Source organism: Macaca nemestrina, chromosome 13 (assembly GCF_043159975.1).
Source record: "Macaca nemestrina isolate mMacNem1 chromosome 13, mMacNem.hap1, whole genome shotgun sequence".
NCBI lineage: Eukaryota > Metazoa > Chordata > Mammalia > Primates > Cercopithecidae > Macaca > Macaca nemestrina.
The window spans coordinates 45,783,474-45,801,193 of record NC_092137.1 but is presented as its reverse complement, the minus strand read 5'-3'; the positions used below and the strand labels follow the sequence as shown (position 1 = coordinate 45,801,193).

At 46.6% G+C, this 17,720-nt stretch overlaps 1 protein-coding gene across 2 annotated transcripts in view; it reads right to left on the bottom strand.

The window, feature by feature from the left end:
* The window catches only part of LOC105464958 (protein kinase C epsilon), a 538,891-nt gene extending 525,396 nt beyond the window's left edge, over window positions 1–13,495 (bottom strand). Inside the window, exon 1 of one of the 2 annotated variants that reach the window (XM_011713128.3) lies at window positions 12,324–13,495. In XM_011713128.3, coding sequence (XP_011711430.1) covers window positions 12,324–12,671 — 348 coding nt within the window. In that variant the 5' untranslated portion in view covers window positions 12,672–13,495. The remainder of the gene's footprint in view (window positions 1–12,323) is intronic. The other variant, XM_011713127.3, reaches the window with a different exon arrangement.
* Window positions 13,496–17,720: the final 4,225 nt, after the last annotated feature.

Below are 17,720 nucleotides of genomic sequence, written 5' to 3'. Positions count from 1 at the left end.
CCCTTCAGTTGGTTATTACCGATAAAATCCCCAAACAGAAGCACAATTTTACCTGCATCTAATAATAAACATTAATCACAGATAATTACCAATAATAAGTAGTTACCATTGATGGTAAACTTGCTATAAGGTAGCTATTATTCCCATTTTATGGATGAGGAGACTGGTACAGATATGTCAAATGATTTGTATGATATTCAGCCAAAACTGACAAAACTAGAATTCAAACCCAGGACTAACTCCAAAGCCCATTCTACTAGTTTTAGATCCATGAACTTGGACAAACCACCATCCAATGACGTGAAGGATGCTACAAAGTTATTCTCCATCCCTATCAGACCTATCAATAAACAAACAAAAGAAAATTAATTGGAAATGCAGCATGTGAGATTGTCAGCATAGATTTCCTGGATAATTAAGACTTCAATATATCATGAGTGATTTTGTTCAACACTTTGCTCCAAGCAAAGTTCCTAGAACATAGAAAGTACTCAATATATATTTGCTGAATGACTGGCTGGCTAGATGAATGGATAGATTAATGAATGAACATCCATTCTAGCTACTGTTTCCTTTCTTTGGATAGTTTGTTTTTGTTTTTGTTTTTTTAATCAAGCAATTTTTTTGGATTGCATTCCTACTTTAATCTTAACTGGTCTCCTGACTACCCTCATAACCCAAAATGCTAAAAACTGCCTGTCCAACATTTTTTTTTTTTTTTTTTTTTTTTTTTTTTTGAGATGGAGTCTCACTCTGTCACCCAGGCTGGAGTGCAGTGGCACGATCTCAGCTCACTGCAACCTCTGCCTCCTGGGTTCACACCATTCTCCTGCCTCAGCCTCCCAAGTAGCTGGGACTACAGGTGCCCACCACCACACCTAGCTAATTTTTTGTATTTTTAGTAGAGACGTGGTTTCACTGTGTTAGCCAGGATGATCTTGATCTCCTGACCTCGTGATCCGCCCACCTCGGCCTCCCAAAGTGCTGAGATTACAAGCGTGAGCTGTCCAACATTTTCTATGTTCTTCTTTCAATTTAAAGGGTCTCCCTTCCCTGTCTATTTAGATCCCATTTTCCTCAAGTCTTGGCTCAAAATATTACCAAGAAGCCTCTGCCAACTAGCAGAATCCACATTAACTCCCCTCTGCCTTGAATTTCCACAGTTCTTCAAATTCACTGTTTTATAAAAGGGTGTTAATCTTGATTTTCCAAATGGCCCACTTGAGAACATCCATTTCTTCTTTTTTCTAATCATAATGTTTTTCAAAATATGTCCACAAAACATGAGTTCTTAATGTTTCCCAAATAAGAGCATTCTATGATGAAATATTTTGGGGACATATCTGGTTAAACAGAGGTGTACAACTCGCTTTGCAATAGACCATCTTGAGTCTTTAATACACTAATGTGCATCTGACTCTGTAACATTTCCCAGCCTCTTTGATCACAGAGACCTGAAAATATCATAAGGCTCCCACTCCTTGAAAGTCAGTCTGGTAAACACTGAATTATATGCTCCATCTTTAATGGCTGATTGATGATTCTCTCAGCTACCTAAACTGGGTGAGATAATCATCAGTACAGAAGGCAGGCAGATAGGTTCAGACACCTCACATTCTAGGAATTCTGCTTGCTTGCTTGCTTGTTTGTTTTCAGAGTACTCTGAGTGGCTTAATGATACAGAGAGAGGGCTGCTCCATTTAAGAATTAAATTTATTTTTTGTGGGCCTTGAACAAAGGTAGGTAAAGAAGCAAGCTATCAAAAATAGCTTTGTGATTTTGATCACAAAAAGAAGAAAGGCAAGAAGGGAAAAAAAGCAGGAGCTGACCCTTTTTTAGGGGAGACAAGGCTAAACTTCATGGAAAAAAATAAAGACAAAATATTATCAAGTGCGAAGGTTAACCACAGCCAAGGCCCAGAATGTAGGGTCTAGAGAGCTGAGTCAGGATCATTAGTTAACAGGTTCCTTTACAGAGCATCTAGACTATCCTAACTCCTGATTTCACAGCTGGGGGATTAATAGGAGTCACATGACTCCCCCGTTCAATACATTTCCTAGAGCGAGAAAAAACTATTAGCCAGTCCAGTACTGAAGAGGTGAGGTCTAGGTTTCCCCAGGTGCTGAAAGGATTGTGGTAAGCTGTCCTTCTCAGTTGTAATTTTACAAATCATATATTTGTGTTATTCTTTGATTAATATCACATCTCCCAGTAGAGTATATGCTCTCTGAGAGCCATGACCAGCTCTTGACATAGTGGGCATAGTGCCTGGCATATTCAATAAATATTTGCTCAATGAATGAAAGGATGGCCACAACAATGAATGAATACACTACTCTGTCCACTGCTTTGAATCTTTTGTGAATTCTTTCTTTCTCAGCACTGTACCAAATGAACTTCTAAGAGCACAAACTCAGTCAGTCTGATGAAAGAATACTGCCTATTTGAGCTTCTACAAGACAGACCCCAGAGAGCTAAAGGGGGGTAGAAGGGGACACTTCCTGCTCACGAGATGCTTATATCTGCCTGGGGAAAGAAGACTGGCAACAAAAGATGCCATAGTCTGAAAAAACAAATCTCTTCAAGAAGGACATAAGCAAAATCAAAGACTATTTTTCTCCTCAATAATTAATTCTAGATTCACTCATCATGATTTTTTAAAACTCTTCTTGGCCGGGCACGGTGGCTCACACCTGTAATCCCAGCACTTTGGGAGGCAGGGGCGGGCGGATCACGAGGTCAGGAGATTGAGATCATCCTGGCTAACATGGTGAAACCCCGTCTCTACTAAAAATACGAAAAAATTAGCTGGGCATGGTGGCCGGCGCCTGTAGTCCCAGCTACACGGGAGGCTGAGGCAGGAGAATGGCGTGAACCTGGGAAGCAGGAGCTTGCAGTGAGTTGAGATCGTGCCACTGCACTCCAGCCTGGGCAAAAGAGCGAGACTCCTTCTCAAATAAATAAATAAATAAATAAATAAATAAATAAATAAATATTTTGAAACTCTTCTTGAAGCCAGGTGCAATGGCTCACTTCTCTATAATCCCAGCACTTTGGGAGGCTAAGGCGGGTGGATCACTTAGGGTCAGGAGTTTAAGACCACCCTGGCCAACATGGTGAAACCCCGTTTCCACTAAAAATACAGAAATTAGTCAGGTGTGGTGGCTCATGCTTGTAATCCCAGCTACTTGGGAGGCTGAGGCAGGAGAATCGCTTGAACCCGGGAGGTGGAGGTTGCAGTGATCTGAGATCGCGCCACTGCACTCCAGCCTGGGCAACAGAGCAAGACTCCATCTCTAATTTTAAAAAAACTCTTCTTAAGCTTGATTACATTTTTAGTCTTATCTACCTCTTGGGGTCAGGAGCTCAGTGAGTCTACTCCTTGCTGGCAAATACAGGTGACTTTTCACTAGCTTAAAACTACCTCTTTAAGACTTCAAGGTGAGATAGAGGGGATGGTGGGGAGAGAGGAGATCCTCATTTCAGCATCTGGGTTTCATGATAGGCTTCTGTTTTTCCTCTTCTTCCCCAGCACAGTATTACAGATTTCAGTTATATTTCCTCTGGAGTTTCAATTTTGTTTAGATGTCAGTAAGTTACAATGAACTGTATGTTCCCGTCCTCCCGGTTCTCCCAGCACAGTACAGACTTCTGGCCACTTCACATGGTTTCTGCCAGAAAACTAAATTTCAAACAGGTGCAATCCTGCTGATTAGCATTGTAATAGATTGCAATTACTTAACAAACCCATATATACCTGGAGGAACTTGGAGAGAAATATAATGTTTTGCCAAGTGTAGCTTGTATTGATGTAAAGTACTGCAGGCCTGCTCTGGAGTTCTTTTAGCCTAAGTGAAACCCCTGGAAGCTTTGTCTGAACATGCTTCAACAGCTGTATGAGTTCAGGCGCCAGAATTTGAAATTTCATTTCTTGTTGCTGCCAACTACAAAGGGTTTTGTATCTAAAGCCCTGATGAGAATTTAAATTTCATTTAAACTCTGCAAATGGAGGACAAGTGGGCCTTATTCTTCTTCCCTCACCATGGCACCTGGAATGGGCCGTGGGCACCCAGAGGGTAGAAAATTCCTACTTTTAGGAACTTCAGACTTGACAGAGATTCTTCAGCTTGACGCAAATCACTACATGAAAATAATGTAGCATTCTCTCATAAGAACATCTTCAGGGATCTCACAGATTTTTATAAAATAAAATATTCTTTTCTCCTTCCTCCGCCTCCTCACTTCTTTCAACTGTACAGGAGGATTGTTTAAGAAATTCATTCAACTGGTTTCTATTGAGATGCCATGCTCCTCAGAGGCAGGAATTATGCATATACAACTTTTGTGTTACCAAACCCCATATCTACCAACAGTGCTAGACCATAATACACACTTGTTTTGTGTATATTCATTCATTCATTCAACAATGTGCCAAGAAATTCATTCATTCATTCAACAATTCATTCATTCAACAAAGTGCCAGGCACTGTTTCAGGCGCCAAGACAAAGTGGTGAACAAAAAGCTCTACGTTTATAGAGCGTCTGGTGTTCTGGTATTAGAGATAAACAACAAAGATAAATAAGAAAACTAAATAGTGTATAAGATAGAGATAAGACCTAAAGAGGAAAAAAAAAAAAAAGCAGCAAAGGAGCATATGAAGTATAAAATAAGAGGGTGAACTTTTAGATAGGATTGCCAGAAAAGGTCTTACTGAGAACATAACATCTGAGCGAAGACTTGAGCCATGTGGGTATCTGGGAAAGGGGCATTCTAGAAAGATGGGATGGCAAGCATAAAGACTGAGGCCGGATTATGGTAAGTGCATTTAAGGGATGTCAAGTGGGTCAGGATAGCTAGAAAGGAATGAGCAAGGAGAAGAGTAGCAGGTGATGGGGTCAGAGAGGTCACAGCAGAAGGCCTGATTTTGTTGGTCTTGTAAGTTATGGCAAGGGATAATCTTACCTGAGGGATCTGTGAGCAGAGACAGGAGCTGAGAAGCCAGGACAGGTGGAACCAATTCATAGGCTGTTGCAATAATCCAGGTGTGAGATAATAGTGACTTGGGCCCAAGTGAGGTCAGCAAAGGTACAGAAAAGATATGATTTGGGATATATTTTGAAGGCAGAAACAGCAGATGTTGCTGATAGATAAGATATAGGGCACCTGAGAATTAGAGGCATCAAAGATGGCCCCTCAAGGTTTTTGGCTGGGCAATTGGAAGGATGGAGTTGTTATTTCTTAAGCTGAGGAAGAAGGGCTTAGATTGGGGAGAGGGGAAAGTAGGTATACAATATTAGGCATATGGAGTTTGAGATGCCCTTTACACAATGAAAGGTGATGACATGAAGGCAATCCCATATATAAATTCTAGAGTTCAGGGTCAGGTATGAGCTGGAATTAGGAATTTAGTGTCAACAGCACTGAAAATGTATTTAAATCCATGAAACTAGATGACATTGGCACAATAAAACCAAAACACCAGCTCCCAAATATCCTCATTTCCAATTACCCATATGCTTCAATAAATAATTAACCTTTGTCTACAATGACCGCAGGTTCTAGACTTTCCAAAAAAATCTCATTTCAAGTAATTCTATTATTTTCAAAAGGGCAATTTGTTAAGTATAACTAAATCAAATTTATTTTTAGACTATGTAAGACTTTTCATATAAATACATTCACAAATCAAGGAGAAAAATATCTTTCACTGGACCATATGTTCTGATTTAAGATTCTAAAACTATGAACACACACAGATGACTCTTCAAATATTAATAAAATTGCTGAAATGTATTATAGCCAGACCACTTGCTACAAACTTTATAGTTCCTTATTTAATTCTCACAGCAATCCTGAAAGTCAAGACCTATGACATTTCCATTTTACAGATGAAGAAACGGGCTTAAAAAGCTTAAGTCACATGCCCAAATCACACAACTAGTAAGTGGTGGAGACGCCTTCCAGTTAGAACTCACTGATTCCAGGGAGAGGGGTCCACTGAGAAGCCAGGGAATTCGGGGTATCAAATATTCACTAAATCCACTGCTAGTCAAAGACACTAAGAAGAGGAAACAGGACAAACAACCCTTGACTATCCATGAAGTTGGAGGCTAACTCCCAATGCCAAGAGGTTATCTGTGATAGCACTGGGCCAAGAACGAATCCTTTAGGTAGTTGTTAAACAACCAGCTAGGTACCAACAAGAGCAATATTGCATTACATGGTATTATAGGAGTAGGGGAAAGGGAGAGTTCCAGGGACCCTCAGCTGCTGGGGGAATAATTCAGGGTATAGGGGCACATGAAGGAGGTATGGACAATTGCCAGCCCTTCCCTACCTCCTTACCCCCTTAGTAGTCCCTTCCCACTCCGCTGTGTTTAAATGACAATGGAGGTTTCAGAAATCCTTTAAAAAATTTTTCCTACAAATGTCCTGAAGATAGAGATGGCTCTAGAGTAATATATATCAAAGTGCGGTCAGGCCGCCATTGTAGGAGATTCAGCAGGGGGCCTGTTTTACTCCGGCTCCATTCGGGGCATCAGAATCAGCACTGCTAGAGGCTGTGCCCTGGCATCTGTGTTGCATGAATCTCCCCCAAGTGATTCTGGTGGGCCAAGGGAGAACGGCCTCAGAGCCTAACCTCTCCAAATGGTGAATAGGCCTATCTCCCAGAGTCCAAACAGGGTATGAGCCTATCTCCCAGAGTCAGCAGGGGTGCCATCATTTTGAAAAGCTTTGCCGATGGGCTACTTGGGAAATACAAACCAGAAATGACACTTCTAGTGTCCCATTCTTTGCCAAATGAGATGGCCAGACTGAAGAGAGGTACTTTGAGGAATATGAAAACCCGGCTTTCTTGTGGCCTATATAATAATCAATTCAGTCAAAAACTCTCTGTAGGCCAGTCCCATGCTCATTTTGGGGGCTATAATAATAATAATAATTGTAGGCCAGGCGCGGTGGCTCACGCCTGTAATCCCTGCACTTTGCGAGGCCGAGGCGGGCAGATCACGAGGTCAGGAGATCGAGACCATCCTGGCTAACACAGTGAAACCCCGTCTCCACTAAAAATACAAAAAATTAGCCAGGCGTGGTGGTGGGCGCCTGTAGTCCCAGCTACTCTGGAGGCTGAGGCAGGAGAATGGCGTGAACCTGGGAGGCGGAGCTTGCAGTGAGCCGAGATCGCACCACTGTACTCCAGCCTGGGCGAGAGTGAGACTCCGTCTCAAAAAAAAAAAAAATAATAATAATAATAATAATAATAATTGTAGTAGATATGCATTGAGCAGTTACTAGGGACCAGGCATTGGTCTAGGCATTGTACATGTATTAACTCACTTTAATCCCCACAATCACCCCATTTCATTATAGGGATGCATATTCATTATCACCCGCTTTGTACAGGGGAAGGAATGGAAATACGGAAGGTTAAGTCACTCGCTAAAGGTCATGAAAGTAAGTGGTAGATGGTAGAGGTGGGATTCAAGTCCAAGCAGTGTGACTCCAGACTTCCCCGCTCCCGGGAACTGCCTCTCAAACGATGGCTTTCTATACCTCTGGATTCTGAGTGCCTGCCTCTTCTACAGAATACAGCAAGGGAGTGACACTCACCAAAGACGTCTTCAGAGGCAGGGCAGTAGAACAAAGAGGAAACTGAGCTCAGTATGTAGACTACTGAAGCAATGATAGAGAAAAATCCAAAATGTGAATGAGCCAGCCAGCTGTCACCTGCACGCAGCCCTTCAAGCTCTAATCCTTGCTCCGCCTGCCTCCCACCCCTGTGCTAAATGCAATGCCAATCCATCCAGCATTCATTCCGCCTCTGCTTCTAACATGAATCCCAACATTTCTAGTTCACATAATTATTCTTCTAAATCTTTCTTTAAAAATTATCAAGTTATACAGTCACATTTCAGGACATATCTATGTACAAATGCTTGATCCATTAATTATCTGGAGTCCTCTGTGGCCTGCAATTTTTATTCTAGTCCAGTGTTTCTCAAAGCAAGCCCAGTCTGGTCAGAATCTCTGGGAGAGCTGGTTAAAAATATAGATTCCCAGCTTATTCTAAAGTGTAGCATCAAAAGCTCTCAAGGTTGAGCCAGAGGATCTATATTTTTATCTACATAGATCTATATAAATCTATATAGATCTATATTTTTATATACCCTCCCTTAGTGATTCTTATGTACATGAAAGTCTGAGTAGTGTTATTAACTGGTTCTTGGAAAACCCAGCTATAGCAATAGTGTTATAATAGATTTTACTTCAAAGCATCAGCACGATCTTTCCTTCTCTGTAATGAGCTTTCTCTAAAGCAACCCCCTTTGTCAACACAACTGAAACATCTCTCATTATCTGGAGAATAATCATCTCGGCTTGGCTTTTACGCATTCTAGAATTCACCTCAGTTTTCTAAACTTTCTCCTACTCCAATGTTTCAAAAGTGTGGGCTCCACATCACCAATGATGTTCAGAGGCACCTGGAATGAACTTCGTTCTGCATTGTAGAGCCCTGTTTATTTTAATGTGAATGAAGAAAAGTTATAACTACATGTTCCAAACCTGTGATTTCATGAACAGTGGGGCTTAAGAAAAGACTAAGTGGAAAATAAAAGGATCCATTTTTTAAATATTAAGTAAATAAAAGCACAGGCAGTACTCAGATAAAAGTCTTAAATTTGGGAAACCTTGTCCTACCCACTCCTTTCTGACAGGTACACTCAGTTTCCGCCCTGCTCATCCGTTCTCCGACCCTGACCACAGGATTGTCTGCCTTTATTCCTGCGGTGGCCATGCCAGGAACACTGCTCCTTCTTGTAGATACGTCTTTAAATATAACCTACTGTTTCACACCCAACTCATGCCTCCTTCCAAAAGCCCTCCTGGATTCTTCCAGTTCTCCCTACCTTTTTTTATTTTTTTTTTTTTTGAGACAGGGTATCACTCTGTCACCCAGGCTGGAATGCAGTAGCCTGATGGTCAGATCATAGCTCACTGCAGCCTTGAACTCCTGGGCTCAAGTAATCCTCCCACCTCGGCCTCCTGAGTAGCTGTGACTACAGGCATACACCACACCATAGGTCCAGACTTGGCTAATTTTTAAGTTTTTTTTTAGCTATAGAGTCTTACTATATTGCCCAGGCTGATCTTGAACTCCTGGGCTCAGACAGTCCTCCCAGCTCAGTCTCCCGAGTAGTGGGGACTGCAGGCGTGAGCCACAGTGCCTAGCTCACACTCCCTTTTTAAATTCTTAACATACTAATGGTACCACCTGTGTGGAACCTAATTGTTAGTTTAGTGTCTATATCAGGGTGTCCAACTTTTGGCCTCCCTGGGCCACACTGGAAGAATTGTCTTGGGCCACACATAAAATATACTAACACTAATGATAGCTGATAAGCTAAAAAAAAAAAAAATGCAAAAAAACTTATAATGTTTTAAGAATGTTTACAAATTTGTGTTGGGCTGCATTCAAAGCCATCCTGGGCCACATGCGGCCCACAGGCCATGGGTTAGACAAGCTTGATGTATATGTGGATACTTGGTGTCAATTCCTTAGTGAAATGGAAGCCCCCTGAGAGTAACCCAGGGCCTCATTTTTCTCTGGATTGCCCACAGTACGAAGCTTCCCTGGTTAGACATGAGCACAAAACAGGAACTCCAGGAATACAAGTGAATTCAAAGTGCAGTTGAATTCGATGTTCCGCAGCAATGAGAGAAGCGGCTGCTTCATGCTGTCCACACCCCCTTACTTCAGGCCAGATCTCTTAGCCACACCTGAGAAGGGTGTGTCTCTTCATTCCTGCCAGGTAAGGAGTGCAGAGACCTGAGCCCAGGGAATTCTACCCAAAGCTATGAACCCGTGGGTTTACCCTGAATGTTAAGACTGGGAAAGGTGAACTTAGCCCAGTTGCAACTTGTCTCCATTTCCAAGGGCCAGTTACCCCTACCAGTGAGTCCCCACCTTCAGCCTGGAAGAACCAGAGTGGCCACAACATCCTCTGGTGAAAACAGATGGGCATTCTGTACCTGCTCCACCACTTGATTCACCCTTGAGACTTTGGGCTTCTCTATCTCAAGTTTTTTAGTTTGTCCAACACCTGCCATACCTAATTCACACTTGCTATAAGGCAAAAGAGATGAAGTTATCAAGCACAATAAAAATGTCGGGGACACAGCTCATGGATCTGCAGGGAGAACAGGCTGGGAGGCCAGATGGACAGGCTCGGCTCCCCATCAGACAAGCCATGGGCAACAGGAGGTGAGGGCCCTACTTCCAACCCACCTTTGCTTGTCACGTGACCCTCGGTCCCCAATTAACTTTTCTGGAACTCAACGTCCTCATCTGTAAAACTTGCCTGTGCACTAAATGATCTGGTCTAGGGCCAAATCCAACATGAATTTGAGAACCTTAGAGGATGATCACCAAACAAGTTCCCACTGCATGCTTCACTAGGAGTGATGAAGGTGGGGACAGTGTCCTGAAGCTCCCAGAGTTTGTGGTGTGCCCCAGCAAAACATCACCAGAGATACAAAGACGCTCTCCCTCCAACCAACATCTGTTCTATGGATAAATGCAGACCTGCTGCTCCTTGTCCCTGCTTTCTGCCCCACTGTCAAAGCCCCTCAACTGCATACACTGCAAAAGGCCCCCATCTCCTAGCTACCAGCGTCAAGTTTTTTCCATCCCCTTCCTGTCCAAAAACAACAACTCCAAAATCACAGGTTTTCAGTGTCAAGGTTTGCCTCTGAAATGAGTTAGCCCTTCCACTCCCCCTCTCACATGCACTGCCTCCATGAGGAAAGAGCCCAAAGGCCATGCATGGAAAGGAAATGGGGAATGAGTGGGAGCTCTGTTGTGGGGGCTGAGGGAAGCAGAGATGAGGGACATCTGTGAAGTAGAATAGAATGGCATGGAGTTCTCAGGATTCCATAAAGGTTTGCCTGCTTTCCAAAGTGCAAACCACAAATCTAGAGTTCTACGCATGTGGCTTGTTGGAGCTTTCCTGTGAAACCGTAACCATGGTTTCAGGCAGACTACATCACAGCCATGAGCATAAAAACAACAGGCTCTCTCCTATTTTTCCCTAAAACTCCGTGTCCTTGAAAAAATGTGTAAGGTGATATGCCAAGGTGATTCATGTGCAACCTCTGACCTCTAGGACATTCATGAAGTTATCTGGTTTTCAACAGAAAGCAATTGCTCTACACCACTTTTGAGGCTTAGATAGCTCTCTCACTTTTTCCGTAGACCAAAGAACCCCGAAAGCATATACCTCCAGAGGAACGCTTGCACTTGCTCTTGGTGGAAACATGTAACAAACCTGAAAATACAAAAATCCATGTCCTAAATTAATACCTTCCTTCCAAGAAGAGCAAAAGAAAACCAAAAAAAAAAACCCAAAAACAAATACAAAAAGCAAAACGAAGGTTTCCTTCTCTTCGCTTGTCCAAGTGCCAAGGTTGGATGCATTTGGTTTATAGTAGATTGAGACAAGACCTATTTCCAAATCCTTAATAGTTTCACAATGAAATCAATTAACAACTCAATCTCAGGCTTAGAAATCGTCTTTTATTGCACAGTATCTTAACAATCAAAACAGAGAAACAATATAACTTTAAATAAGATTCAAAGCGCTGACTTCCAATTACCCACAGGCAGAACCCTTCTTAAAATGCAACATTCATTCTGCATGGATGGGCAATGAATTGGACAAAACAAGCCCGACTGATGTTTCTGGGACCGTAGAGGAGACATCCTGGAGAACACATTTTTTCTACTCGTATGTCAGAAGATGAGCTAACCACCATGCAGGAGAACAGAAACAAGCCAGCTCCCTCTCGGAGGGAAACATAAAGCAACTCCTCGCTCGGCTAAGCAGGACAAAGCCAGGACGTGCAAGAAGCCTTCAGTCAAAGGCTCCACGTGCCTTTCCAAGGACGGAGGGACCCACCCACACACAATCACACACAGCCAGCCCACCACGCGCCTGCGGAAGAAAGCCGGGTCCTCGGCCAACCTTCAGCACCGGCGGCCCAGGCTCTCCCAGTTTGCAAACCTCCCGCAGCACCCACCATCTGGAGGGCACAGAGGAGGCAGAGGGCCACATCCTCTTTCCAAGTCTCATCTTCCTCGCCAGTGCCTGTTTCTCCCCAACTATGAAGTGAAGTGCACCTCCTCAAGGAAACTGAGATTTACAGACACACACACACACCCCAGTCGTCAATAAGTCCCGGACCCCTACGATCAAGGCCAGCGAGTCTTTCCCCGGGACCCCACAACCGGGTTCCCGGACCGACGTGGAGGCGCCGGACTCACCCAGTCCTCGAAGTGGCGGCTCCCGTTCTGCAGCAGCTCCTCAAACTGGATGGTGCAGTTGGCCACGAAGTCGTCGTAGCCTATGGGGGCATCGTGAAAGACAGCCAGCTCGATCTTGCGCCCGTTGCACACATCGGTGACGAACTCGTCGTGCCAGGCCGGGCTGTTGGTCTTCTGCTTGGTGGCCGTTTGGCCAATGCGCGAGTCGTCCACATTGAGAGCAATGTAGGGGTCGAGAAGGAAAGTCTGCGGCCGGGGTCCCACCGCATGGCGCAGCGACCAGGCTGTGGGCTTCAAGCTCACGGCCTCGCAGATTTTGATCTTAAGAAGGCCATTGAACACTACCATGGTCGGGGCGGGGAGTGGGGGCCGGGGTCACTCCGTCTGCCCCGAGGGCAGGAATGAAGAACCGACGGCCCGGCACTCCGAGCCACAGGGACTCTTGGGTCCCCTTTCGCCCCACCCCACACACTCCCTACACCTTGTGGCGTTGCGCCCTGGCGCGGGCGAGTCTCAGCCAGTGCATGTATTTCCTCGCCGGGTTCCTAACGGAAAACAGGGAGGGGGGAGAGCTGGGGAATGTCCGTGTTTGGAGCAAGTCTCTCCCCGCGACCACCGGCTGCACCTCCAGAAGAGAAGACGAGCTGTCGGCTCCGCTGCAAGCCGCAGGGGCTGCCTTGCCGCCTCGCTGGCTCTCCGACTCCGGGCTGCGGGAAAGCGGGCGCCGCGCCCGGCGCTTACCTACCTTTCCGAAACATAATCCCGGGAAATTTCGACTCCGGGAGGGGGATGGGGCGGTGGGACGGGGCGGGGACGAGAACCGGGGGCGCAGATTTCAACCCGGATCCTCTTCGCACACTCAGCGCCTGCCTCTGGCCGCGCGGGGCGGGGGGTGGACGGAGGGATGTTCAGTTTATCCGGAGGGATGCATGTCGAGAGGAAATGGTCCTCCTCGGAGCCAAATTTTTAAAAATCCACAAGCCCCACGACCAGCCGGGGCCGCCGCCTCCTGGGCGAAGCAGCGCCGCGCCGGAGTCGGCGATCGGGAGGCGCCAGGAGCCCGGAATCTCACATCCGCGCCGGCTCGGAGTCCGGGCGGCCGCCGATCCGGCTCGGGGGCGCAGGCCAGCACCCGGCGGTGCGCAGCGCGGCGGCGGGGCCGGGACTGCGACTCAGCGCGGCCCCACCTCCTGGGCGCCGGCGCCCGCCCGCCGCGCTCCCCGCGTCCCCGCTCTCGGCTGCCGCTCGCTCGCCGCCCGCCAGCCCGCGCTCCCCCGCGGTCTCCTCTCCCTCGGTCGGTGTGCGAGCGAGTCTCCCTCCCTCTAATGCAGGAAATGCGCAAAAGACGTCAGTGTGTGTGTGTGTGTGTGAGTGTGTGTGCACGCGCGCGCGCGCACGGCAGTGTTTGGGTAAATAGAAAGTTTTGCCGGTTGGGGGAGCAATACGGAAAAAGTGAGCCGAAGAGAGAACCGTGGAGAGCGGGCGAGGCTGCCCGGGGTCGCGGCGGCGGGCGGGGGAGCCTGGGGAGGACCCCGCGCGGGACCCGCGGGAGCGGCGGCGCTGGGCTGGGTGTGCGTGCCGGGGGCCGTGGATGGCCACGGATGGGCCCCGCCGGGCCGCGCATCTCTCGGGGACCCTGCGGTCAACACTGTCTTTTAGAGCCGGGGATGGGGGAGTGGAGGGAGCCCTGTTGCCCCAGAGGCCTCGGGACCCTCGCCCTGACCACCGCCACTCGGGCGGCGGCTGGCAGGAGCAGCTTGCGGAGTTCTGGCCCATCTGTCACTCTGTCCCGGGACGCTGTGATCCACGGTGGTGGGGGAGGGGGGAGAGGGAGGGACAAGCATGGCTCGGGTGAGGTTTTAAACTCTATTCTTCTCTCTTGCCTTTCTTTGGGGACATTCTCCCCTTTGGGATCTGTCCTGGACTTCGCAGGCTGCAAGAACTTGTTGACAAGCGAAAACTCGGTAGAGCCCCAGCTTGGTTTGTGTTCTATTTTTTGCAAAGTGACTGTTCCTATTTGCTCTGGGCCTTATCGGTGCCCCTTTGGGGGACTTCGGCTCTGATCAGCGCGCTGACAGCCGCCGTCCGGGCTGCGGGAAAACGGGGCGCGCCCTCTGAGGAGTGAGTGGCTGTGTCCATGCTAATTTCCTCCGTAACCTTTAAACTCTCGCTGGAAGCCGCCGCTGCGGCTGGTCACGTGAGGCGAGCCCTGGGCTGCTGGGGAAAAATTTCCTCGGCGGGGAGCCGGGACGGGGCCGGCGGCCGGTGGGGGACTGCCCCGCGCCCAAGACTGGGAACCTGGGAGGGCAGGGCCCGGAGCGCGGGGCCCCGGGGCGCGGCCCGGCTGGGACACCCGCGAAGACGGCGGCGGGTAAGAGGTCGGCTCCGCAGCCGGGGAGCTGGGGGTTATGCAAGTGGGGAAAGAAAACCTCCGCCCTCGCCCTTCTGCCAAGTCAAGTCTGGGAATTTGTAGGTATTGTGGTAAGCTGAGTGTTCATCTGGCGGGTCTGGTTAGTGTAAACCAAAATTTAAAACGCGCCTCCCGATCACTTTTTCCTCAGTGGATAAAGGTTATCATTGCCTGTGGCTTAAAAGCTTAAAAAGGCTTAAACGCGAGGAAGGAGGCAGTCCTCTGGAAAAACAGGATATCAAGTGCAGCAAACAGGTCCCAAAAATGATCAGAAAAGTCCCATGGCCATCTCCTAAGAACAGGCAAAGTCTGCCTGCAACCGCTCTGGAGCTTCCTAATACAGTAATTTCTCGCAGCCTGCCCTGTTGAACAGGGCAGCTGGGTAGAGATGGTGCTAAGATTCAGTCTTCCGTACGATCTAGGTAGCTCCGATGTAAAAAGCCAGGATTTCAATGGTTGTCTTACCCTGCCACTCCCCCAGCTGGAGGTAGGATGTCTTAAAATATGTCCATTTGACAAAGCACAAGCAGGGGTATCTCACTGCTGTTTAATTTTTATTTCTTTGATTATTACTATTTTCCCTTTTGCTTCTTCCTTCCACCCTGCTATTCTCATGAAGCCTCTTTCCCCCTTTCCAGGGCATGTGATGGAAGGCAGTGGCAAATATGGCTTGATCTTCTGAAAACGCATGTGGGAAGCAGAGCCAGCACCAAAGTGAGATGAGTGAGATACTTTTCAGAGGGAAAATGTAAAGGGTAGCAATAAACGTAATCAAGATAAAGATTTTAGTACAATTTTTAAAAAATAAAAATGTGAGAATCCAGAATGGACATAATATCCACATTTTAAATTTTAAAAACATTAAAATTTAAATTTTAAATTTTAAATATTGCACTAAAATATTTATACTACTGAGTTTATTGGCACCCGTTAAATTTTGTACCTGAGCCGAGTGCGTCACTCACCTCACCCTAGTCCTGATCCTGTTGGGAAGTCTGGAAAGTCAAGGATTTCATGGAGTTAGGGATCCTTGACTAATTGGTGCTTCATACCTTCTCACTACTTGCTTTGGGTAAGTCCTGTACAGGCAGGAGCCACCATGCCCAGCCCCCAAATATATTAAATAGGGTCTGTTACCATCTCAGTGACTATCTTAAAACAAATAACCTACAAACTTCCAGCACCATTTCCTAGCATCTTGGGTGAGGTTATGGGAAGGCAGCCTCTGCCTCAGCAGACTGTTACTCTGTGTAAATCACCAGACTGCAATTCTCAGGGGCAACCAATGCTTGTCTCCTTTCCATTACAGCAACTCCTTCGGAGTAGGGGTAATAAAAGACTTTGTCAAACAAAATACATGTTTTGTATTGGATTAATGTTTACATAAAAAGGGAGAATGCTAGTAGTCTGTGTGCAAACACTGCTAGTTTTCTGCCCTTATTACCTCCTTATTTCTAAATAAATCTCTCGCCTTCCTACTCTCAAACTTGGCCAAATGAAAATGTGTATTCCCCAGGGGCATCATGGAGCTGCCAGATGTGAGCTTGTCTAAGGGAAAACTCTTAAGTTTTCCTGAAGGAGAGGCAGGTCTCCACCCCCTGCTCCAGGTTTCATGTGAAAAGAAAAGCCCAAGGAGGGGGCTTAGAAGGTAAAATTCCAATCAGAAATTATTGCCAGCTTCATCCTACCCTCGGCCCCTGTCTCCAATCCCAAAGGATAAGACAATGGTTAGCATATACATTGAGTAAAATGTCCTTTGGATTCCAACTGTGGCCTAGTTATTTCATAATCTTTGTGAGAAGGAAGAAAATGATACAATAATTTAACAAAGATGACCAAAATGGAGCCTTTCTCCTTTCAAAATTAAGGCTTATGAGAAAAGAATAGAACAACAAATGTGCCCAGGACAGGGCAATCAGGGTTGCAGTAGATCTAAGGATGGGAGTGGCACAGAGGAAGGATCACCCCTTTGCCTGGGGAGCCTGGGAAGGCATCAACCAGCAGAATCCTTTGAGCCGAGTCTAGGCTTTCCGACAGGAGTTCTTCCAGCAGCAAAGAGGAAAGGGAAGGCTACTGGCTGCAAAGAGTATAAAGTATACAGCTAGGAAAGCCATGGCGCTTCAGGTAAGTGGCCAGGTGTGCCCCACTTGTGGCAGTGAGTAACAGGAGATGAAGTAAGTAGGAACCTGATAGTTAAGACCTCAGAGGGCCTACAGATGGGTCTCAACTTTTTCCTGGAGAGACACCGAACATTCCAGCGGGCAAGTAGCATAACGAGTGTTAATGCTTTATAAAGGCGATTTTGTGATGGATAAATATTTTTCTCTTCTGTAATTTTCCTCCAGAAACAGCTCACCTCAAAACAGGGTATTAGAGAAAGAGAAGATCCAAGTCTGAAGATGATTTACGCTCTGTATAATCAAAATTGAAACTGTCTGTGGATACTGTTTAGATCAGCTGGAGGAAGCGGGGAAGGGGGAGCCAGAACCTTAGACTAGCGCGTTAATATTCATGTCCCTGTTGCTGTGCTGGTTGTTGCCATTTATAGAATGTTAATGGGCTTCTGCAAAGGTCTGCCTGGTCAGGGTCTATCATACATTCCACACATGCTCCGCTGAACAGAATCCAACCACCTGGGCCATGGGATGGAACGCGCAGCAGTACAATGACACCGAAACCTTCCAGAGCTCTGCTGGCCCTGCTCCAGCCTATTCCCCACCCGACCCTGAGCCCCACTTCAAACTCTGCCCCACACATGTGCTCCTGTGGCGGGCTCTTGTCTGCCCTGCCATGTCTTATTTTGGCCCCATCTCTGCTCTGTATTCTGTTGCAGTGACTCAGGCAAAGCTTCACTTAATACCTGCAAAGAGGTGGAGAGATCAGAGGCAGCCCCATCGAGCTTGCTGATGGATGCAGGAGGAGATGGCCTGGTGCCTCTCTTCCTCAGGGCCTGTGGCTATGATCCCTGCTCGCTAGGACGCCATTTG